The following is a 24,494-nucleotide window of genomic DNA, read 5'->3' as shown; positions in this document are numbered from 1 at the left end:
CTGACAGCATCTGTGGAGAAAAGTAGCGTTTCTAACGTTGTTTGTGACTTCTTCAGATCCTGAAGAATCAAATAGATGCAAAACCGTCACTCAAAAAATGCTGCCAGATTTAACTTTTTCCAGCATTTTATTTCAGATTCCCAGCATCAGCAGTATTTTTGCATGTAAGACTGAAGAACTTAGTAACAAAAATAAAATGCTCCAAATGGAAATTCTGACATAGTACAATAACTGTACAACATGCAGAGCTTCAAGAGAGCAGGAAACTCCATGGATTTAAAGGCAGTGAATTGGAAATTTAAAACGTTTCAATTGCAATCTACCTTATTTATTTTCATTAAATATACCTGGTTCCATACAAAATAATGTATTTATTGACTTTCAAAGAAGGTGATCTCCACTTGACCCAACCAATTTCTTGCAAATAACAGAATACACAAGCCTTTTTTAAATGTTTATTTTTCTGTAAAAATGTATGACCACATGCAGACTAAAAACCAGTCCAACAAAGTAATCACCACAGTTTTAACAAATGAACTCATACTTAAATATACCCAGTTTCCATTTCAATTGTATAAAAATAAGGTATATTTCTACAGCAATCTCCTTTCAAATTCTGTAGAATAGAGAAAAACTCTGCATACACAAATTTGTCCATGGTTAACTGTACACTGTCAATAAAGTATTTTTATATTACTGAAAATGTGCAAATTCTTTTCCATTAGTTTTTCCATTAATGATCTTTGCATAAACCAAATAACTTTTAAACAAACCCTTTATAAAAAGCATCATTTACAAGTCAATATACTACACATTAACGTAATTCGATTTAGGCATTATTGTTAAATTAGCTCTCAGCATTCACCGATGATGCCTGCTGTGTCCTGAGTGACTACTACTGTGATGTTTGCTTTTATGGGATCTTTCATAAGATCGTGATCGCTCATGCCTTTCCCTATGGTGATCTTTCTCATGCCGCCGTTTCTTCACCAGATCACAGTGGTCCCTGGATTTACTACGACTGCGTGATCGACTATGGGATTTCTTCCTCTTGTGACCATGCCTAATAGAAATCTTTGCTTCCTCGCTGCGATGAGATTTTGACTTGATATGTGGTGACGTGTGATTGTGATGCCGATGAGGGGACACACTATGACTATGGGATCTGCTTCTTGATCGGGAACTGTATGTCCCAGATCTGCTTCTTCTATTGTAACTGAAGGAAATAAAAAACAAAATTAAACCAATGCAAAACAAAACAACCAGCACCAACAGAAATGTACAGAGTTGGGATTAGTCAAGATGGCAGAGGAAATAATACTTTGAGAGCAAGTGCAAACACACGAGGCCACAATTTCTATTATGCTCTCCATAGCAATATAAATGAGCCTCAATGTTCTCAGAATAGAGAATGAGACGACAATCAGGTAACCATGCTCACATTTCAGTTGAATATTAGGCAAACATCATCAAGGATGGAGCGGTGATGCTCCTACACACCAGATTGTCCTACAAACACTTGGGTTCATAATTAAAATGGCCATTTGAGATAAAACTCTATAAATGCCTGTAAAAGAAAATTACCCAAGCATGATTCAAGAGCGAACGAGGTGAAAACTGGAAGACGGTTAAAAGGAGAAAAAAAGCTATACATTTTTGGAGACGACAACTATTTACCGGAACAATTATTTGGTTACTTGTACTTTAAATTTGATCTCAGTGTTCGTTATCTGATCTACCAGAAAGAAAATTAATAATTTGGGGTAAAGTATTGCTATTCAGAGTATTTTGTCTGGTTGTGCTGCTAGATCAGTAATCCTGAGGTCTTTACTAATGATCAGGAGATTTAATATCACCGTAGCAACTAGGGAATTTAAATAATAAAATAAAACTTGGAATAAAAAGCTAACTTCAGTAATGGTGACTATGGAACTAATGGATTGTCATCAGATCCCATCTGGTTCACTAGTGTCCTTTTAGGGAAAGAAATCTGCAACCCTCATTTGGTCTGGCTTATATAGGCCCACAATGTCTTACTTTGAACAGAACAGGATTCCAATGAATATACCCAATTAAGAATGCATGCACACTCATTGCGCCTTGCACTAAGTTTCCCCATTATAACTTCCTATGTCCATATTTAGGTTTCACCTGTGTCCTAATGTACAATCTGATCATTGCGTCAAACCACCAGTTTTGCTTAGTAACTTCTTAATGCTCAAAACAAGGTTTAAAAAATGCTAAAAATCCAAATTGATCATATTGATCCATCAAATTGTCTTTTGAAGTCTTTGCAATCTTGCATAAGCCTAGTTTTTACATAAACCGGAATTTGGATTTTGCAGTTTATCTGGAAGCATCAGTGCAGTAGTCATTTAAAAAAAAATTTTTTTTTTTTTTTTTTATAAATGCTTCCAGTACTTTCTGCTCTACTCTACCAATAATTTGTTAACAGCTGGAGGTAAATTTTACTTTTACTTAATTCAAGAGGTTGTACGATTGCATGCTGTGAAATGAAAAAAAATGACAAGTGTTCTGGTTACAACTTCTAGATCTTTTGGTCACTGTCCTAAAAGCATGGTGGTTAGAAGAGAGATTCATATCGGAGAGAAAAGACTTGCAAATAAACCAGAAAGGGAGTTTAGAAAGAACCCAAATGCAGCTTGCAGTCATTGCTTTCTTGCCCTGCCACAATCTATACCACCCACCATCCCTATTTAGAGGGACAAAAGACAAGTGCAACAGCATGAAGACAGGACACTGTGAGCAATGTTACAGGGGATCAACTCATTCGAGTGACAAGTTTATATTATTGATGCAAGTTTAAAAATAGGAACAGAATAAACAATTTCCAATCATGGACCAAAATACATACTGCAACTTGGTCCAATCATTCCCACTTCTCCCAATTGCTATACCTAGCCTTGGTTCCACATAAAACAGTAACACCAAGCACAGGGCGAATTAACATGTTCAGCTATAAAACGGAAAAATCAAATTACAGCATATACCAGAGTATTAGTCCAAAATGCTTTCCGGCCCCATTTCTTAATTGCCTTTATTTTTATTAACAATGATTTGACTATGATAGTTAGACAAATATATTTATAATATATTTTATACCCACTAATCAGATATTTCAATACTTACTGCCTTCGTGGCGAACGTGACCTTGATCTTGTTCGTGACCTTGAACGGCTGACACTCCTACTGTTTCGGCTTTGCTTTACTTCTTTCCTCAGCCTACAGAATTTGGAAGATAAAATTATTGAATTAGAGAGGGATAATTTAGAAGTGCAATGCAAAATTTTGAGCATACAACCATAAGCCTCAATGACCATAATCAAGAATTTAAAAGTATACAAACGTTTGCAGGGCTATATGAAGCGTGGGGGGGGGGGGGGGGGGGGGGGGGGGGGGGGGGGGGGGGTTTGTACTAGCCAGTTAAGGATCTTAAGGAGCCAGCACATATGCTAATGGCCACTTCTACCCTGCAAGATTGAATTTTGTGTTTCAACTTTAGGGTACATTTTAGCACCAGACAGAACTAAACAGCTCTAAATACACTGAAATACTTAATTACTAACCCATTGTAAGGGCTTTTAGAGTTCAACTGTCGGTCTTCTGGTTCCTTTTTGATAGCTTTAGAATTCTGAATTCCAGGTGTCTTGTCTTCAGTTTTCGCTTCTCTGGGAGAACCTAAACAAAAAAAAAATCTTCCAGAATTTGATGTACCAAATATACCATATCTTACTTTAATTGTGAAGGATATTTAGCTGTATCTCTAACTTAAAATACAAAATTAAGTCAAGTACCCCAGTTACAATTCATCAGATTTGCCTCAAATTTGATACCAAATGGACACCAACAACTAAATCACAAAGAGTGGCTCTATTTAAGAACATAAGTAGGCCATCTGGCCCCTCGAGCCTGCTCCACCATTCAATGAGATCATGGCTGATCTTTTGTGGACTCAGCTTCACTTTCCGGCCCGAACACCACAACCCTTAATCCCTTTATTCTTCAAAAAACTATATCTTTATCTTAAAAACATTTAATGAAGGAATTTCAACTGCTTCACTGGTAAAGCAATTCCATAGATTCACAACCCTTTGGGTGAAAAAGTTCCTCCTAAACTCAGTCCTAAATCTATGTTCCTTATTTTGAGGCTATGCCCCCAGTTCTGCATTCACCCGCCAGAGGAAACAACCTGCCCGCATCTATCCTATCTATTCCCTTCATAATTTTATGTTTCCAAGATCCTCCCGCATCCTTCTAAATTCCAACGAGTACAGTCCCAGTCTACTCAACCTCTCCTCGTAATCCAACCCCAGGATTAACCTAGTGAATCTCCTTTGCACACCCTCCAGAGCCAGTACGTCCTTTCTCAGGTAAGGAGACCAAAATTGAACACAATACTCCAGGTGTGGCCTCAACCTTATACAATTGTAGCATAACCTCCCACGTCTTAAACTCCATCCCTCCACCAATGAAGGACAAAACTCCATTCTTAATCACCTGTTGCAACTGTAAACCAACCTTTTGGGACTCACGTTTTAATATTTTATCATTTCAATAATAATCCCCTTTTCTGTTATTCCTACGAAAATGGATAATCTCACATTTGTCAACATTGTATTCCATCTGCCAGACCCTAGCCCATTCACTTAACCTATCCAAATCCCTCTGCAGACTTCCAGTATCCTCTGCACTTTTCGCTTTACCACTCATCTTAGTGTTGTCTGCAAACTTGGACACATTGCACTTGGTCCCCAACTCCAAATCATCTATGTAAATTGTGAACAATTGTGGGCCCAACACTGAACCATGAGGGACACCACTAGCTACTGATTACCAACCAGACAAACACCCATTTATCCCCACCCTTTGCTTTCTATTAATTAACCAATCCTCTATCCATGCTACTACCCTTAATGCTATGCATCTTTATCTTATGCAGCTACCTTTTGTGTGTCACCTTGTCAAAAGCTTTTTGGAAACACAGTACAACACAGTACAATGGTGAATTGTGAATTTGGGACAGCACGGTAGCATGGTCGTTAGCATAAATGCTTCACAGCTCCAGGGTCCCAGGTTCGATTCCCGGCTGGGTCACTGTCTGTGTGGAGTCTGCACGTCCTCCCCGTGTGCGTGGGTTTCCTCTGGGTGCTCCGGTTTCCTCCCACAGTCCAAAGATGTGCGGGTTAGGTGGATTGGCCATGCTAAATTGCCCGTAGTGTCCTAATAAAAGTAAGGTTAAGGGGGGGTTGTTGGGTTACAGGTATAGGGTGGATACGTGGGTTTGAGTAGGGTGATCATGGCTCGGCACAACATTGAGGGCCGAAGGGCCTGTTCTGTGCTGTACTGTTCTATGTTCTAAATCCAGATATACCACATCCATTGGCTCCCCGTTATCTACTGCATTGCTAATGTCCTTGCGGGCAGCACAGTAGCATGGTGGTTAGCATAAATGCTTCACAGCTCCAGGGTCCCAGGTTCGGTTCCTGGCTGGGTCACTGTCTGTGCGGAGTCTGCACGTCCTCCCCGTGTGTGCGTGGGTTTCCTCCGGGTGCTCCGGTTTCCTCCCACAGTCCAAAGATGTGCGGGTTAGGTGGATTGGCCATGCTAAATTGCCCGTAGTGTCCTAAAAAGTAAGGTTAGGGGGGGGGGGGGGGGGGGGGGTTGTTTGGGTTACGGGTATAGGGTGGATACGTGGGTTTGAGTAGGGTGATCATTGCTCGGCACAACATCGAGGGCCGAAGGGCCTGTTCTGTACTGTACTGTTCTATGTTCCTCAAAAAATTCCACTAAATTAGTTGGGCACGACCTGCCCTTTATCAACCCATACTGCGTCTGCCCAATTGGGACAATTTCCATCCAGGTGCCTCGCTATTTCTTCCTTGATGGATTCCAGCATTTTCCCTACTACCAAAGTTAAGCTAACTGACCTACAATTACCCACTTTCTGCCTACCTTGTTTTTTTAAACAGTGGTGTCACATTTCCCAATTTCAAATCTATCCTGGACAAACCAATGGCCAATCTTGGAGTAGGAGATTGGGCTCCTCGTATTTACTAAACAGAGATTGGATATCTAATGTATATATTTGTTCGAAGATATTGTGCAGCGTTCAGTCTCATAAGATCACGATTTATGCGGCGGCAGTTAACTCGGTTTAGCGATAATGCTCCGCAGCAAAACTAGCCACATTACCAGAAGGATGTGGATACTTTAGAGGGGGTGTAGAGGTGGTGCACCAGGATGTTGCTGGTATGGAGGGTGCTCGCTATGAACAAAGGTTGAGTAGATTAGGATTGTTTTCGTTGGAAAGACAGAGGTTGAGGTGGTACCTGATTGAGGTCTACAAAATTATGAGGGGTATGGACAGGGTGGATAGCAACAGCTTTTTCCAAGAGTACAAGGGGTCACGATTTCAAGGGGAGGGGGAAAAGTTTAGGAGAGATGTGCGTGGAAAGTCTTTTACACAGAGGGTGGTGGGTGCCTGGAACCCTTTCCCAGCGGAGGTGGTAGAGGCGGGCACGGTAGCATCATTTAAGACGCATCTGGACAGATATGAACGGGCAGAGAACAGAGGGAAGTAGATCCTTGGAAAATAGGCGACATGTTTAGATAAAAAATCTGGATCGGCGCAGTGCTGTAATTTTCTACATCACAACATCATAGAACCACTACAGTGGAGGCCATTTAGCCCATCGAATCTGCACCGAAGCTCCAAAAGCACACAGGGAGAACGCGCAAACTCCAGTCACTTGAAGTTCGATTTAAAATTGGGTCCCTGGCCCTAATCATTGAGCCACCCACCAGTATATTTGGCACCAACTTAATTACAAGAAAAATTATATATTTAGACATCAGTCTTCCTTTGAACGCCACACCAGATTTTTTGACAGGGTTTATTTCCTTTGCCTTCAACTTTCCATAGCTGGATGATTGGTTCAAGAGTGCTGGAGCGTGTCCACATGCTGTTGGGTCTGAACACTGCATGCCTGGAGGTCAAACCACCTCAGAGCTCCTATGATGCTTTAGCAGAGGGCCACAAGGGACCCAGTTTTGCGCGTCACTCGGAAGAGACAGAGCAGAGGACTTGCCAATGGAGAGGTTGTGTATTGGCAGGGAGAGATACATTTGGCTCTTTTCCGTTGCTGCTTGCCAGTGATATAGGCTGAAAATGAGAAGCAAACTATTACACAAAAGCGGAAGTTAGTATGCTTCGCCTTTCCAAAATTGACACTAAAACATTTCACTGCCTTTCATCATACTTACATGGTTTAGAACCTGGAGAGAAGCCTCCCAAAGTGGAAAGAGCAGGAGTTCCATCAGGATTCAGTCCTTTAGCTTTCAATTTAGCTTCTTGTAATGCAACTTTCCTCTTTTCTACTTCTTTCTCCACATGTTCATAATTAGGCTGTTAAGACATAGTTATTGATGAAACGTAACAAATCAAAAGCTACTAGGTGCAGTACAGGCAATCCTCTACTTTACAGCTACGAAGAATGGCACTTAATGTTTTTAAATTGCCACCCCATTTTGAATTTACACTACACCAGCGTACTCATACGTCCACATTGATGTTCTGCGCAGCCCATCTGTATAACTGGACATTTTGAGCAGTCGTATTAAGTTGGAAATTAGTTTTATGCTGTTAATTTTTTTGGCACAAGTATTATAATTTTAATGCATTTATTCCACCATGGTGTATTTAACAAGCACTCAAGACTTAGAAGTTCAAAGTTAAACAGGCAATTGACAGTGATCAATGGTTTCATTATATCCTCCACACGAACTAAAGAACGTGAGCCAATTTGTGCAGACATCAAAAGTCACCTCAGCTGTTTGACAGGACAGGGAAAGGGTTGATACGCGCTCTCCAGGAGTGATTTCCGGCCTTTGTTCCGGAGCTAATCCCCCCATTTATACCATTGTTCCTATGGGAAAATTGGTTCTGACTTGCAATGTAGTTTTCAGGAACCAATTATGCCGTAGGCCCAAAGGCTACATATGTATTACGCAATGGATACTCAATCTTTTAACTAATTGGGATAGTTTTGCAATCTGAGAAGATGATACTTAAATATTACTCATCTAACTGACCTTCTTTCGAGTGTAAAGTTTTAAAGTGGTGATGCAGATATCCTGGATTTCCTCCTCTTTTGCACCAAAAAGTACAAACCAATGAGGACGATTTGGTAAAACAATCTGAAGTAAAGAAAAACAACTAAGCTGAGCAATACAAATAAATAATTGCATGCAACATTGAATTGCAAATGTCTATTAATAAATACCACTAGCTAAATTATTAGTTGACAACCATATTGATACCTACCTATCTTGGATTTTCCCTTAACTCAGGGAGCTGCACTATAGAAAATCATCTAGATTTATCAAAGTTCTAGCTAGAAGGCATTAAGACTCAAAAGCAAGGATCTATTTTACCTCCCAATTAGCATGCAGCAAAATATCTTGAGCTTTTAATTTGGCAGTCACTAAACCAGATGTTAAAATTAGAGTGACAGCCCTATTTCGAATTATCACAAGCTGATAAAAGTTAAGCAGTTTAAAAACTTGGCAGAAAGTTATATATAATTCCAGATGCTTTTTTCTTTTAACCAGGCACTCTCCACTCACTTGTAAAGCTCTAGCTGCAAGGTAGATGCAAGCACAGGCTATAGTTTCTGGCTTAAATCGGACAAATACACTTGTACGGAGACTGTCATTCATGTAATTCCTGAAAGACATCAGAGACAGGGTTATTAGAAGTCCATTAATTCCAAGTACATACAGTAAAAAAGGAGACTCAGAACATTGTTCTTTTTTCTTAGTTGAAACAATTTGCCCTCTGATATCTTCAGCACAGACCTCCAAAATTTCTAATAGTAAAAGTATTGTTTGAAATATGGAATGCACAATATGTATACATACACATTAAGTCACATTTCAAATTTATAAATACACGCATGAATCATGCAGGGAATTTTCCAAAACATCCAGCTAAAATTCTCTATCATCTTTCAAGTAAAAGCATAATCCAAATTAAGCTAAACAGACACAGGTTCCTAAAGAGGATACATGCAGTCCCTGTTCTGGAAGTTGAGTAATAGAATAATTGAGAGAGAAAGTACATAATTTATTCCTACTCCTGGCACTTGCTGGCTTCTCACCAGAACAATGAATTATATCTACAAAATGTACCCAAGTCAAAGGGAAAACATCAACACTACATTCATTACTTTTGGGATACATTAAGGCACTACACGATGACTCGCGTTTTCCTACGTTTCTGCAGTAGGAAATGCATCATGTGAGACAGCACATAGAGCACAAACATTACATGGGTCATCCTCAGTATGGCCCAGAGGCAAAAATTAATTAATTGCACCAGCACCCCAAGAATAACATTGGCAGTGCTCCTACTCTGTTCCACTAGTGGAATGCCTGAAAAAGTGCCAGAGCTCAGCTGTGACCATGATCTGAATGGCCATTATGATTTACTGCAGATTTTGCATCATCAAAACGGCAACTTGGCTTCAGAACCTGCATGGAAACATACCCTAATATGAGTTACTGCCTTCATGAATAGTCAGGAGAGAATGGAACTGATACAGCATTTCCAAGCATATCTCAATATCAGAACCTGCAGTCAGGCTGGACGAGCTCCTTCATAGGGTATGTGACTATGCCAATTCCATTAAAGGATTACATCTAAAACAGTCTCTCAAATGGTGGTTGTTTTTTTGCAGGACATTTATTTCAGATTTCATGCATTTATAATGGGTGTTTTTAATATCCAAATTGCATCATGGGATAAAAAGTTTTTATTAAAATAAAGTTGACAGCTTTTATTGTTTTAATTTTGTTACCCTCAATGTCAAAAAAATCACAATTGGGGGAAAAAATGAAAGTGCCCAAAAGGGTTTTTAATTATTCATGAATTTTACTTGTGAATATTGCACTAATCTAGAAGGGGTTAGAAATGCCTCCATTTTCTCTGCAAAAACATACCAGCATACAAAGAAAAGGATATTCCATTGAAGATCTTTCTAGCAGATCTTTTGCAATAGTCCAATAGAAACTGTGTAGTAACGTGTAAAGTGACCAGTTTTACCTGGTATTTTAAAATCACAATTTGAAAGCAGGCTAATTTTATTATAATGTGGTTCACACCAAGTTTAGCCAGCAGCAAAATAAGTGGTAAAATTCCCACTTAACACCCACTTCATTGGCTCCAGTGTTCAAAATATCTAGTTCCCCAGAACAGAATGGAAAGGCCAAATTTGGATGACTTGCAATTTCAGCTGCAACCACTTGAGATATAAAGTGGAATGGGTTAGGATGCGGAATGTTGGAACCACATAGCCACCAAAGCAAACGGCATTTCTCAGCAGAACATTTTTAAAGCCCAGGATAACTACCAGTCTTAGTCTGGTGTTACAATAGACTGGTTGAAGAAGTAGTAATTTCTGCTTCCAATGCATTCAAAGCTTCAATGCATCTATACTTGAGCCTGTCCTATGCAGCACAAATCCATTCCTTACACTTCATTGTCTAAGCATAGGTTTTCCCACTGTATTGGTTGTAAACCGATTCCTATAACCACATCCGCATTCCCCCTAGTAGTGAGCTTATCTTGCCCGCTGTTACCAGACTCCGAAACGACTCACTGATGCACTGACCTTATTAACACTACACCCCTGTATGCTTCACCCGATGCCGGTGTTATGTAGTTACATTGTGTACCTTGTGTTGCTCTATTATGTATTTTATTTTATTTCCTTTTCAAGTACTTAATGATCTGTTGAGCCGCTTACTTTTATACTTTTCACTGTACCTCAGTACACGTGACAATAAACAAATCCAAATAGGAAGCATCCAGAGAATTCTTGGCTGCAAAGTTTGTCACGGTTAGGGTAAAATAATCTAAAATCCTCAGTAGTATGCTGCAAAATCTTTTATGCTGATGTGAAATACTCAAGAGTATAGTGTACCAATTGATAAGATAGAGTTCCTTCTCTTCACCATGCTTTAAAAATTAATTCTAAAACTTAAGTCAACTAGAAACATTAGACATATAACCTAAGTTATTGCAAGTACACGTGTTGAACATCCATTTCCAAAAGTCAATACAAATCCTTCAAAACCCCGCCAGAACTAGATGATGTTGCCAGATGTTTTGTGACCACTGCAGTGAATAGCTGTCTCGGATGAGAGCTTGCACTGGATTGGCTGAAGGGGCAACCAATCAAAGGCCATCCTGAGGTCATGTAGTTGAGAAGCAGTTCAGAGGGCAGAGTTCTTTGAGTTCTATGACTTATCATGGACTACCCTTTAATTAAAAAGAGTAGAAAAAAGAACAATGTTAAATTGAGTTCTCCTTTATGATAGTAAACAAGCCATGAAAAACAGTATATAAAAATTACAGGATCATGTTCATCAAGAATTTACAGTACAAACGCACACCATTAAAAAAAAGAGTTGCTACACTGAATTGTCTGTACCCGTTTCTGTATGGATACAATTACAAAAGTTAGAATGCCAATCGTCAATTTTTAGCTCTGTGAATTTGATATTTCAAACTGATTCTGGAAGGCTAGTGATGGGAGATGAGGAAATGGCTGGAGAACTTAATAAGTACTTTGCGTCTGTCTTCACAGTGGAAGACGTTAGTAATATCCCAAAAATTATAAGGGTCAGGGGGCTGAGTTGAGTATGGTTGCCATTACAAAAGAGATGGTGCTAAAAAAGCTAAAAGGTCTTAAAATTGACAAATCTCCTGGCCCCGATGGGCTACATCCTAGAGTTCTGAGGGAGGTGGCTGAAGAAATAGCGGAAGCGTTGGTTGAGATCTTTCAAAAATCACTGGAGTCAGGGAAAGTCCCGGACGATTGGAAGATCGCTGTTGTAACCCCCTTGTTCAAGAAAGGATCAAGACAAAAGATGGAAAATTATAGGCCAATTAGCCTAACCTCGGTTGTTGGTAAAATTCTAGAATCGATCGTTAAGGATGAGATTTCTAATTTTTTGGAAGAGCAGGGTCGGATTAGAACAAGTCAACATGGATTTAGTAAGGGGAGGTCGTGCCTGACGAACCTGTTAGAATTCTTTGAGGAGGTGACAAGTAGGTTAGACCAGGGAAACCCAGTGGATGTGGTCTATCTGGATTTCCAAAAGGCCTTTGATAAGGTGCCACACAGGAGGCTGCTGAGTAAGGTGAGGGCCCATGGTGTTCGAGGTGAGCTACTGGCATGGGTTGAGGATTGGCTGTCTGACAGAAGGCAGAGAGTTGGGATAAAAGGTTCTTTTTCGGAATGGCAGCCGGTGACCAGCGGTGTCCCACAGGGTTCAGTGTTGGGGCCGCAGCTGTTCACCATATATATTAATGATCTGGATGAAGGGACTGGGGGCATTCTAGCGAAGTTTGCTGATGATACGAAGTTAGGTGGTCAGGCAGGTAGTGCTGAGGAAGTGGGGAGGCTGCAGAAGGATCTAGACAGTTTGGGAGAGTGGTGCAGGAAATGGCTGATGCATTTCAACGTGAGAAAATGTGAGGTCTTGCACTTTGGAAAAAAGAATCCAAGCATAGACTACTTTCTAAACGGTGAGAAAATTCATAATGCCAAAGTACAAAGGGATCTGGGAGTGCTAGTCGAGGATTCCCTAAAGGTAAACATGCAGGTTGAATCCGTGATTAAGAAAGCGAATGCTATGTTGTCATTTATCTCAAGAGGGTTGGAATATAAAAGCAGCGATGTGCTACTGAGCCTTTATAAGGCTCTGGTTAGGCCCCATTTGGAGTACTGTGTCCAGTTTTGGGCCCCACATCTCAGGAAGGACATACTGGCACTGGAGCGTGTCCAGCGGAGATTCACACGGATGATCCCTGGAATGGCGGGTCTAGCATATGAGGAACGGCTGGCGTTCCTGGGATTGTATTCATTGGAGTTCAGAAGGTTAAGGGGCGATCTAATAGAAACTTACAAGATAATACATGGCTTAGAAAGGATGGACGCAAAGAAACTGTTTCCGTTAGGCGAGGAGTCGAGGACCCGTGGGCACAGCCTAAGAATTAGAGGGGGTAAATTCAAAACAGAAATGCGGAGACATTTCTTCAGCCAGAGAGTGGTGGGCCTGTGGAATTCATTGCCGCAGAGTGCAGTGGAGGCCGGGACGCTAAATGGCTTCAAGGCAGAGATAGATAAATTCTTGATGTCGCGAGGAATTAAGGGCTATGGGGAGAATGCTGGTAGGTGGAGTTGAAATGCCCATCAGCCATGATTGAATGGCGGAGTGGACTCGATGGGCCGAATGGCCTTACTTCCACTCCTATGTCTTATGGTCTTATGGATATATATTAAATATTATTTTAATGTCAGATAGTTTCCTTGGCTTTACATAGTGAAAGCAGGAACTTACCAGGCTGTTTGGACAAGTGTTTGATTCCGTTCACACTCAAGGACTTGAAGATACATAAAAATTATCTAGTAGGGAGAAAAGAATTAGATTTGTCATTTTAAAACAAAACTTCCAGTTCTACAGGAGTAAAATGCAACTGACTGCACACTTACCTTGTGTGGATGCTTTACATGAACGCAAAATCCCAATTCCTTCAACACTCGCCTTTCTGCTTTGATCACTTGGTTTTTGGTGTTAATGTAGTTTTGATCAAGTATCAGTGGTGTTGGAGTCCTGGTTTAAAAAAATCAAAACTATTTGCAAGTCTAAAACAAAAACAGTCGGAACTAGCTCGGTCTTCTAATTCTCTACAGGGACATTTTTTCCCCTTCCAACCAACCAGAAGAAACTCCTGTAACTGCTTCCAAAGCTTTGGTCTTGTGCTGTCCATTTCAAACTGAAAATTATACAGCAAATATGCTGAACAACCTGTTTAGCAGTTACCACCAGTTATGAATGAAATAATATTCTAGAGTAGTAGAACCTATCCAAGAAAATAAGGCCATTAAAAAAGATAAATGGTTAGCAATTTCTGTAAAGAATTCACAGAACGTTATACATACCTAAACTTCAAAAAGCTAAATCATGTGCATTTTCTTAATATACACATTTTAACCAACACCATGCTCTATTATGCTACAATGAAGACCACGTTTCTTAAAACCTGACAATTAGATATAAATTTAGATGCACAAAATGTACAGAACTTCATTCAGAATGGTAATCTCTTCATACAACTACTAAAATGTTTTGTTCGTACTTCTGGTGCCAATCTGCTCACAAAACTACACAACCAAGTCTTTTTTCAATATCATTTTAAAACCACAGAAAAGATTCTGTAAAATTAAATCTAACGGACTTATCTGATGTCTAAATTGCTTACTGCATTACTTAAAACAAAGACTTCAAAAGCAACTGAGAAAATCAACCGGGTATTATTCTGATTCAAGACCAAACGTTTGCAAGTCTTTAAAAAAGCATTCTCTTAATAAAAAAAATAACAACAAGCATCTATTCAAAAGGCAAGCTTCTACTCAATGTTCCACGCCAGCCCCATCATATCGAAATTCAAAAAAATGGTGTAGGATTGTATTTATTGCCTCTTTAAATGGTGGCTTTAGAAGGTATAGTTAAATCGTATGACTTAAATATATTACAGATCTGAACTGAATATTTTGGCACTCAACAAATTGCAACTCTGTCCCAATACTTTTTATATACTGGTCCTACTCCCAACCAATCCATGATATAATTAGCCCCACTGAAGGTAATGTTTAATGGTATTTCCATATCAATAACATTAGTTTTAACAAGTTATTTTCCGTAGATGGGTATGACTCCCACTACTTTATTGGCAATTTCATTTCTATTCTACCAAGGCTACCTTCCAATTACAAGTCAGTAACACTGCTGATCAACAACCTACTTCTAAATAGGATGATGCATTGGCAGATATTTCCTTCTTCAGAACTTAAGCTAATTAATGTTTTCTGATGTATGCATCAGTAAGCACTGGAATATTCTAATTGGGTAATAGAACAAACAGCAGAGAGAACAGGCCCTTACGGCTCACCAAGCCTGCGCTGACCATCGTACCTGCCTAAACTAAAACCATACGCACTTACGGAGTCTGCATCCTTCCATTCCCACCCTATTCATATATTTGTCTAGATGCCCCTTAAATGCCGCTAGCGTACCTGCTCCCACCACCTCCCCAGAGTGATTAATTTAAAGTCAATCTTAATTCAACAGTTATTGATGCTCACTGCATCTAAAACTGACTAACTTGTAAGTTATTATACTATAACGGATAATCAACCGCCAAACATTGGCAGATTTCAGGGCAGTCTTATTATTCCTTCTCTTACAGGCAGCACCTTTAAGGTGGTTATGAAACATAACTTAGTAAAAATTACTATGTGTAATTTTATATATCTCTGCCCAAAATCTACATGAAAGTATGAAGATGCCACATAGAGCACGCAGTTACTGAACAGGGTAGGCGGTGGCATAGTCAATGGACTAGTAAACCAGAAACCCAGGGTAATGCTCTGGGAACCCGGGTTTGAATCCCGCCACTGCAGCCGGTGAAATTTGAATTCAATAAAAATTGGGAATTAAAAGTCTAATGATGACCATGAGATCATTGTCGATTGCTGTAAAAACCCACCTGGTTCACTAATGTCCTTTAGGGAAGGAAATCTGCGTTCTTACCTGGTCTGGCCTACATGCGACTCCAGACCCACAGCAATGTGGGTGACTCTTAACTGCCCCCTCAAGGGCAATTAGGGATGGCCATAAATGCTGGCCCAGTGACGCCCATGTCCCATAACAAATAAACATTAAAAAAACACAAAGCCACCAAAGATTATATACATTAGTAAATCCAAAACCAGAGGATACATTTGTATTTGTTTTACTATTAGTATATTACTATACTCAGTAAATTCCAGTGCCCGTATTTTATACCTTCTTATCCCAACCACATGCAACCCACACATTTCTACATTACATAATACAACTCCACAGAAGACTTCCTGATCTGTAGACTCTAATCTTCTCAGTTGAATTTTTTTTTTTTACTGGGGCCAACAATAAGCGTATTTTATAAATGCACCCAATTAATTGTAGAATATGTCCTCGACTTTACCATTTAAATTACAACCAACTGCACTTCCAACATTTATAAATTGGTACTGTTCCGTAATTACAGTGTAGGATTTGCTTATATGACACATGCCAGTGAACAAGTTAATCGAAGTACTGTGTCACCCATCTTCCTGATCCAAGGCACTTGGTCGCTGCTCAAAGAAACTTTTACCAAGTGAATCTTGTGTCTTATAACATTTTATAATTGAAAGAGTACAAAATTCAGGGTTACTTTGGGTGAAAACAGGGCATCAGGCCTCTCCCCATTTATAACACAGCGCTTATGGAAAAATTGCCTTAACTCTTGTATGAGAATTGGAGTTCAATGCTTGGGAATAGCAACTATTTTGATTAAACCAAATAAACTAAATTAAATAAACTGACTCATAAAGGGATACAGGCTTAAATTTTTTTTTTTTTTAAATGAAACTTTAAAACACAATGCTAAAATGTGATTAAAACGGTCAATTCGGCACCCCCAATCCTCGAGATGCCCAGTGGGAATGGAAGGCCTTGATGGTTCCCGAGAACAACGCATGCTCCCTCTCAAGGGACACCCGGCCGAGATAGAGGGGCAGCCAGTCAGGTCCATGACCTCCTTGGTCGCTCACTGCCTGAACCGTTTTATGTACTCACGAGAACACTTTTCCAAAATATGTTTCTAAATGCTAAAACATTAACTGTTACGGGTGACATGATTGATTAGTATGAAAATGAATGTTCTACTTAAATACTAAACATTTGTATTCACAAAATACCACAATTTAGTGAAACGCAATGTCAAATTGATTTTACATTTTTTAAAAATTAATTCAAGGGATGTGGGCTTCGCTGGCTGGCCCAACATTTATTGCACATCCCTAATTGCCTTTGAGTCACACTATTTTCTCTTTGGATTTTGGGAATTGGCCAAGTTTATTTCCAAATATTCATTCACCAAGTATTTTAAATTCATAAAATTAAACATGTTAAACAGTTACGGTAGTGCACTAATAATTTTTAGATACAAGGTATTAAAATAAATGTCCATGCTGTAGAATCTTGTACCTTTTGAACTGAATGGTTTAACTAGAAAATTAAGTTTCAATGGTGGAACATTCAAACACAGGTCAATGTGATTAATGAACATAAGCAATTTCCCAAGTAACAGATTTATCAGTCATCCAACATGTTCTCCAGATTTCCATTCGCAATCTACTATTGATGAGCGTCCACTATTCTTTTTTGACAAAATAAATTCTGAAAGTTGATGAAATTGCTACCTCCATGAAGTACTGAGAAAATAGACCAGCAGTTCTGTGGTGAAAACCTTGTGAGAGCTCAACCAGGACAGCATTTGCTACAAGTGGACTCAACAGGCTAAGCACGTACAAGGAAAAACAAAATCATTGGCCGGAATTGGTTACTGCTTCTGAATGCACTGCTGGAAAAATGAATACTGATGAGGAAAAAATAAGTCGCTTGGTTGGAAGTTATCTCCATGACCAGTAATCTATCGAAACCCACAACCTCTCAAGGCCGAGTTTATTTTTGAGGGACCACAGGGATATCACCAATTAAATTACTTAAAATGAGAAAACCCATCACAAGCGTGTAGTGAATTTTAAAATCAGTTTTAGATAAATGCTCATTCATTCATCTACCTGTCACTATAATGATCCAGATTATCTTAGAAAAATATTTTAAGACCTTGTTTTGTGTTGAACTTCCCATTGTTAATAACTGAGGTGTACATTTTATAGTGGAAACTGCACATGTGAAATTGCTATGCGCTAATTACACCCTTACAGCTGGTGGCATTGTAGAACCAGGTTTTACATTTCCTCGTGCCTTGAGCTGGACTACAAAGAATCTGATACTGTAACCTACATCTCTGCATTCTGAATCGGCTGTGCATTTGGCCTAGCATATTTTAAAAAAATAACGGCAATTAAAATAAAGGAGTAAATGACTTCTGCATACACTTGTCCTATCCCTTAACCGTTATTGACTATTTAGTCACTCCCCTCAAAATGTCTTGGGAAATAACAAAAACGCAATTGTTACCTGCTAAAAACGCTGTTTATATTGTGTTGGATTAAAAACATGAAACTATTTTTCCTGACACCATGCAATAAATTTGGTGTTGCTTTTCACTGACAATTAAAATATTCAGCCCTAACAGCACACTTGAAAGAACTATTTTAGTGGGGGACACTTTACCAAATGATTATTTTGCCAATTAATATTGCAAACATGAGTTTCTTTGCAAATATAATCTTCCAAAATTTAATGTATTGTGATATCATGTTTCCAATTTTGATTCTGGTCTGGTATAAATTAGAAAATGTTTTTCAATTCTCGTGTTGACAGCACATTTATATTCGTTTACCATTATCGGACAGCAGCGTCAAGATCATAGGCTAAGTTTTACTTACTCCAAAGCCAAGTGCTATTGCATTGTCCTGTTGTTTGACGTGTTGCCCACGATCTTCCAGGCATTAGTCAATTATTTTGGATGATATTGGTTAACCAATTTGAATCGAGATCTATTTGTTTCATAAGAACTAGCACTGTTTCTTCAGTGGTGTTGTTAGGTTATCAACTTTTAGCAGTTCAGTGCCAAGAACAAATCCAAAACACCACGGCAACAAAGTTCAATGTAGCAAATTCCGGTATCCAAAAGCACACGACAGCAAGAGCAATTGGGATTGCACGGCTGGAAAGTCTTCCTGTAGTTTAGACACCCCCAAGAAAATATGGGTGCATTTACAGAAGTTTGGTGCCAGTGTAAAAAAATCCTAACTGATTCTGGTTTAAAGCAGAATGTGGTGCCCCTCCAAAACAAAAAAATTGAACTTTCTCTTATTCCAATGTCAATTGAAGCCTGGCTCCAAGTTGAACTTCAGCTGCAAGGTCAATGTGCAGTAAAACTACTTTGCATCAGCACTAGGGTCATGGAGTAAATGCACCTTAAAGACATATTTATATAGCAATTAACCATCCAATCCCTAGAAAGTTAAAACTACGTGTAAAACATCTGCAGTACAAGCAGCAAAATTCAACAATACAGTTATGAGATGGAACAGCCAAAGTTAACTTATGTCTGGTGCTGGGTGACGGAAAAGTTCTACACAAGACAACCCTCAACAAAAAAGGGTTGTAAACATTAGGTGTTTGATAAAGATTCCACAGAACTGTTAGAAGAACTTGTCGGAAATTAGATTTGCAATTACCTGCACCCTCAAGGTGGACTTTAGTTGAACATCTCATCAAAAAGGCATCACCTAACAATGCAGCATTCCCTCAAAAATCACACTGAAACATCAATCTAGATTGCACCATCGAGTCCTGGAGAAAGCCTTGAACTAAAGATGTTTCACTCAGAGATAAGGCTTTAATTTGAACCAAATTAGGTTTCAGCTGGCATCGTTAAATGTCCCAAGTGAAACTTAGCAAGGGTTTTGAAAGGTTGAAAATTGCTAGTCAGAATTTGTCACCCCTAGCACAATCCACATGCTGTATTTTGGAGTATTATAACCACCGTTTCTAAAAGAACTTATAAAATAAGAGAACTTCTATCCTGTAATCACACTGCAATTTTTTTCTTCTTTTTTTTTTACAGAAGTGCAAACGCTGGGGCATGTTTTCCATTAACAGGAATTCCTCAATTTATCACACAATTCTACCCTTACTTTCAAAAACCAAGTTCTAAAACTTAAGCAGAGTAATGTAAAAAAAACATTTTGGTCTATCTCTAACAATACTTCACTAGCTCAGGCTTTTAAAGGTTCCATTATAAATTGAAAAAAGCAATTTGATTTTTTTAACAAGTTTCAAGTTTCTGAAGAAACATACTAACCTCCCTGTCATTCAGAGTAAATAGTTATAAAAAAGCCAAGGCAAAAATGCGATGGTACCACCTGGACAGCAAAGACAAAAAGCTGAGAACCAAGTACAGGAGTTCCTAGGTTTTAATGGTGCTGTGCCCAACCTTCCAAAGCCCCCGATTCCAGTGACCCGTTCAAAGAGCACTGGTTCTCCATCGGGATCAAACGGCACTTCTTATTTTCACTGTTGCCATGTCGACAGCTTCATCTTTACGTACCATTCCACATCACCCAGTCTTTGGTAAATGTAGTTGGTCGCTGTTAGGTTGGTTGCAAGGGAAAAAAGAATAAAAGTCAATATTGCATTTTAACTTAATGCACAATAGTAAAATTGATCACAGCAAGAAGCAACCCGATTTTCATATACAAAGTGTATTATTGAAGACTAATCATTCTCTATCAATGATTTTTTTGAAACTATCAGAAATCCTGCGAAATTATGGTTTGTCATATTTTTCCTTTTTTGACAAAGGAATTCTTCTTGGTGGATCACTAAGCCAATAAATATGGAGAAAAAGAGGTCAACTTTCCCCCCTTCCCCACAACTGTGATACAACAGGTTACCATAGAATTTAAAATTCTGAAGATTAAAAACCAATTAGCCATTCAATTTTATTTATGCAAGAAATCACTTCTTCCATTATCTTATTTACACAACTCGGTGGTTCACCAATTAAGTAAAAAATTTACAAGCTTCAGTTAAGCAGCCGATATACAAAAAATACAAATTCACAAAATAGAGCATTAGAATGCAATTGCAAATTTTTACAGATGTTCAAAGTTTAGGAAGTCAATATTTGTAAATATTTTGGTTTTCTGCTACATATGCAAATGAAGTGGTAATGTGTTTGGAGTAGATTTAAATAGTCAGGCTCAGCTACGCAGATTCATTCTGCCATTTATCTAGTTACGTGTTGTCTTGTGCCAGTGTTTCCAGACTGCCTTCTTCGGAGATGGGAAGGAGCATCATGACTCGAACGTGCCAGTGAACTCCAGAATGCCATTAGTTCCTTTTACATAGCTCTCATCTAATTGGCCAATTCACAAATTCTAGATTCCAGTCAACATTTTTGCAAGCTAACTAAAAGGAACTTTTATATTTGGTGCTATAGTTTGGGTCACAGAAGACCATTGCTTGTGTGTTCCCTCCTTGCACTTACATTGTTGGCAGAACCGTAGACCCACATTTTAGACTGGAGCTGTTTATACTATACAAGGAGTGCGCAATCTATGGAAGGAAAACCAGCCTCCCTCCAACAGCAACACTCCTGCATAGTGCTAAAAGTGTAGTTAAACCTGATCACAACAGAACAAAGTTCATTAATAACAGTGATATGCCATTCTTACCTAACTTATTTCACGGTATTAAGGGAAAGGAGAAATATCTCCTTTCAACTTAATTTGATGTCTCACAGCTATCAATTTGATACAGTACTCCTCAAATATATTATGACTCCCTAGCTTATCTTAGTTTCTCTATTTTAGTTTGATGTTTAAAATTAATGTCTTATTGCCAAAGCTAAACTTAAAGTTGTAAAATTCCCTCTAGTCAGATCAACTGGTCATCGCTGACTATCTTTTGAGCTTGTTCCCCATCGAAATTGTGTTTTTAAAAGATTATGACTCACCCCAGAGCACAGGTTTCATTGTGATAGGAGATCACTTACACCACATTAAAAAAGTGGCTACTCTTCGCCCACAAGCTTAGACAATGAACGTAAGCAGACTACTTGGTCACAAACTTAAATGCAGCCTATCCGCTTGAACATTTTCCAGCAGGAGTTATTAGGCAGTAGTGAATTCTTCCTGTTTATCCTTCCCCACCAACACACTGGGAGTTAGTGCAGTAATGGATTCTGTGTGTTCATCCTTCCCCAACACACTGGATTATTGTAACCAAGTGTAGCACCGATGGTACTAAGGTCTGCTAACTCCACACAGGCCAAGAATTGAACCTGGGGCCATCCTGGTCTGCATGGCTCATTACATCACGGTTTTCCCCACTCAGCCAACAGTGAAGATCAGGTGCAACTGATTAGTAAGACTCCTGAAAGCTTGGGCATGTTAAGGAATGCTTTTTGATCAGCAAACACGAGTTGAAGAAAAGGGCTTACCTTTTGCCTCTTAGCTGACGCAAATGATGGAATACATTTATCACATCTCTCACACGGCGAGGAGCTTCTTCAATTTTTGATGCAAGATTGATACAAGCCATTGCAACAATCTGAAAAATAATCAATTTTTATTACCAGCTGATCTGCCATGTTTATCCAAATGGGTCAGTGGATTACTTTTTAACAGGGACAATATACCATGCAATAGAAAAAGCATTATTTGATCTTTGAATATCCAGTTTAATGTTTTTTTTAAAAACATTGCACAGGTATGGAATACATCTCAAAACAAATCTCATGGCATTGCATTGTTGTGAATCTGAAGCATGGTTAAAGGATGAAATTTAACTGGACGAGGATTTACTAGCTAGACCGCCCCCCCAATCTTAGAGGATGAAAAGCTAAAGTCTTTGAAGCCAGCAGGGCACCTGTTTGTTTTAGTGAAAGATGATCTATGACAGATATTTTATGATTACAAAGTAGTTATATCACAGAATAATTACAGCATAAAAGGCCATTCAGCCCATAGAGTCTGTAACAGCTCTCCACAAGAGTGATTCAATTAGTTCCACTCCACTGCCCTTTTTCTCTGTATTTATCTTTAGGTATGGATCCAATTCCTTTTAAAAGGCATAACTGAATTCATCACCATCCTCTCAGGCTTGATAGTCTTTTCTCTTTCGACTCATCTCCTCTGATGGGAAGCAGGAGGGTATTGAAAATTAATCTAGGACATGAAAGAGCGATTTCATTAAGCACCTTTTCACACAAAGGGCCAGCAAAATTTGAAACGCATTCTCGACCCTCACAAGGAGTTGTGATGAAGGGATCAATTGAAAATTGCAAAAGTGGAATTAAGATGGCGAGACAAAGCACCGAGTTTATGGAATCCAGGCGGGCAGGAGATAAGAATCAGACCAGACATGATGCAATTGAATGGGACAACTTGGCTCACACCCAATGTTGCACAAATTTAGCGGTGGAACAGGAAATTCCCTAATATATCGCACTGCAAGTTACGGCGAAAATGCAATCCAACTCCACAGATTTTACAAAGCTAGTGAGAACCCCGATGTTGACGGAGCAAGCTAGAAACAGAACTCGTCCCGCCTCCCGGGGCAGGCTCTCTCTCCCGGGGAGAGGCGACAAGTCAACAGTCGCCACAAGGCCGCTTCCATCTTGGATGAACCACCCGGCCCAGCCTCCATTTGCAGCAGGTTTCTGCCGGGCCCGAACAACGTAAAGACACCCAGCCAAGCTCTCCCGGGGCAGGCGGACCCGCCGAGAGGATCCCGCCTCCCTCCCGTCCCGGGGACTCACCTCGAAACTGTGTTTGACGAAGGACTTGGAGAAGAAGAAGCGCTGGAACAGGACCTGGGCCGTAGCCATGGCCACCTGCGGGGCAGAGAACGAGCAGAGTTTTAGCGAGGTGGAAGTTGAGGATGATACGAGGCGCGGCCGCCCCACCGCCACCGCCCGGCCGCCCATACCCACCTGCGGTAAACGCAGCAAGATCCCGGCCGACTGGATCAGTTCACAGCCCAGGATCCGCAGGTCGGTCTCCACTTCCAGGTCCAGGCCATCCTGCATGGACGGGGTGGGCGAGAGCTTCTCCTCGGGGATGAGGGAGTTGTCGATGGTGAGGAAGACGGCCGAGTAAACCTTGTCCCCGATCAGAATCCCCTCGCTCGCCGCCATTTTGTCTCCAACAAAAAATAAAATGGGGAAAAAAGGGCAGCTGGCGCGGCGCAGGCGCAGTGCGCGCCACCCAACCCACAGCTCCGAGCCGTATCGATCCCCGCCGCAATATAGACCCTCACAAAAACACTGCAACACGGCGAGCAAAACACCTCGAAAACGACGCGGGGGTGCCGCTCTCGTGATTCCGTATTCTCCCAAGCCACCTAAGCTCCCTTCTGCGTGAGAGGACGGTGCGAGTTTCGCAATTGCGGTGGGGAAATGCCGTGACGTAATTTCTGGAAAGTCCAGCCTCTTCACCTCCCCCTTCGCGGAAGGGGATGTGCCCGGAACTTATTGCATCGGGGCGGCGGAAGCGCGCGGTGCCTGCCACTGACGTCAGCGACAGCCGCTCCTTTGTGACGCAGGCGCCGGTTTTGAGGCCAGGCGACCAATGGCGATTGCGCGGCGGGGCGGCTGCCTGGCTCGGAAATGACAGGAGCACGTGTTTTCTTGGAATGCAGTGACTGTTTCCCCTGCGGCCCCTGTTCGTTTCATTGAAACTGCAGCTTCCCACAGCATCAGGCCAACCAACAAGACAACCAAAGGTCCCGTCACTAACCAGAAAAAAACAAATATAAACATTAGCAATGTTTTAGTCAATGTGTTCCTCTACAATAATCCTCATGAATTAATATTTTAGGCACGAAGATTTCAG

The 24,494-nt window shown here is 40.1% G+C and overlaps 1 protein-coding gene across 2 annotated transcripts; it reads right to left on the bottom strand.

Annotated features, from left to right (window-relative positions):
* Positions 1 to 441: 441 nt before the first annotated feature.
* On the bottom strand, positions 442 to 23,849 carry ccnl1a (cyclin L1a). 2 transcript variants are annotated; one of them, XM_038817075.1, is made up of 11 exons: positions 23,594 to 23,849; positions 23,420 to 23,494; positions 22,100 to 22,209; positions 13,581 to 13,701; positions 13,429 to 13,493; positions 8,647 to 8,746; positions 8,113 to 8,217; positions 7,285 to 7,426; positions 3,588 to 3,699; positions 3,151 to 3,243; positions 442 to 1,216 (listed from the first exon to the last, which is right to left on the bottom strand). In XM_038817075.1, exons 1-11 carry the CDS (start codon positions 23,795 to 23,797, stop codon positions 862 to 864), a joined length of 1,482 nt encoding a protein of 493 aa, XP_038673003.1. In that variant the 5' UTR covers positions 23,798 to 23,849; the 3' UTR covers positions 442 to 861. The 2 variants fall into 2 exon arrangements, with proteins under 2 accessions (XP_038673003.1, XP_038673004.1); XM_038817076.1 differs by having other exon boundaries at positions 23,420 to 23,491; positions 23,592 to 23,778.
* Positions 23,850 to 24,494: the final 645 nt, after the last annotated feature.

The sequence above is a fragment of the Scyliorhinus canicula genome, chromosome 13, assembly GCF_902713615.1.
Source record: "Scyliorhinus canicula chromosome 13, sScyCan1.1, whole genome shotgun sequence".
In the NCBI taxonomy this organism is placed as follows: domain Eukaryota; kingdom Metazoa; phylum Chordata; class Chondrichthyes; order Carcharhiniformes; family Scyliorhinidae; genus Scyliorhinus; species Scyliorhinus canicula.
Note: the sequence above shows the minus strand (reverse complement) of the source record. Positions and strands in the feature narration are given on the sequence as shown.

Bases quoted from the DNA above. Each gene is read 5' to 3' on its own strand.
- ccnl1a (XM_038817075.1), bottom strand. From the start codon at position 23,797: ATGGCGGCGAGCGAGGGGATTCTGATCGGGGACAAGGTTTACTCGGCC. The intron at 22,210-23,419 runs GTGAGTCCCCGG...ATTATTTTTCAG, and splicing joins TCGTCAAACACAGTTTCGAG to ATTGTTGCAATGGCTTGTAT. The intron at 1,217-3,150 runs GTAAGTATTGAA...TATTTCCTTCAG, and splicing joins TCACGTTCGCCACGAAGGCA to TTACAATAGAAGAAGCAGAT.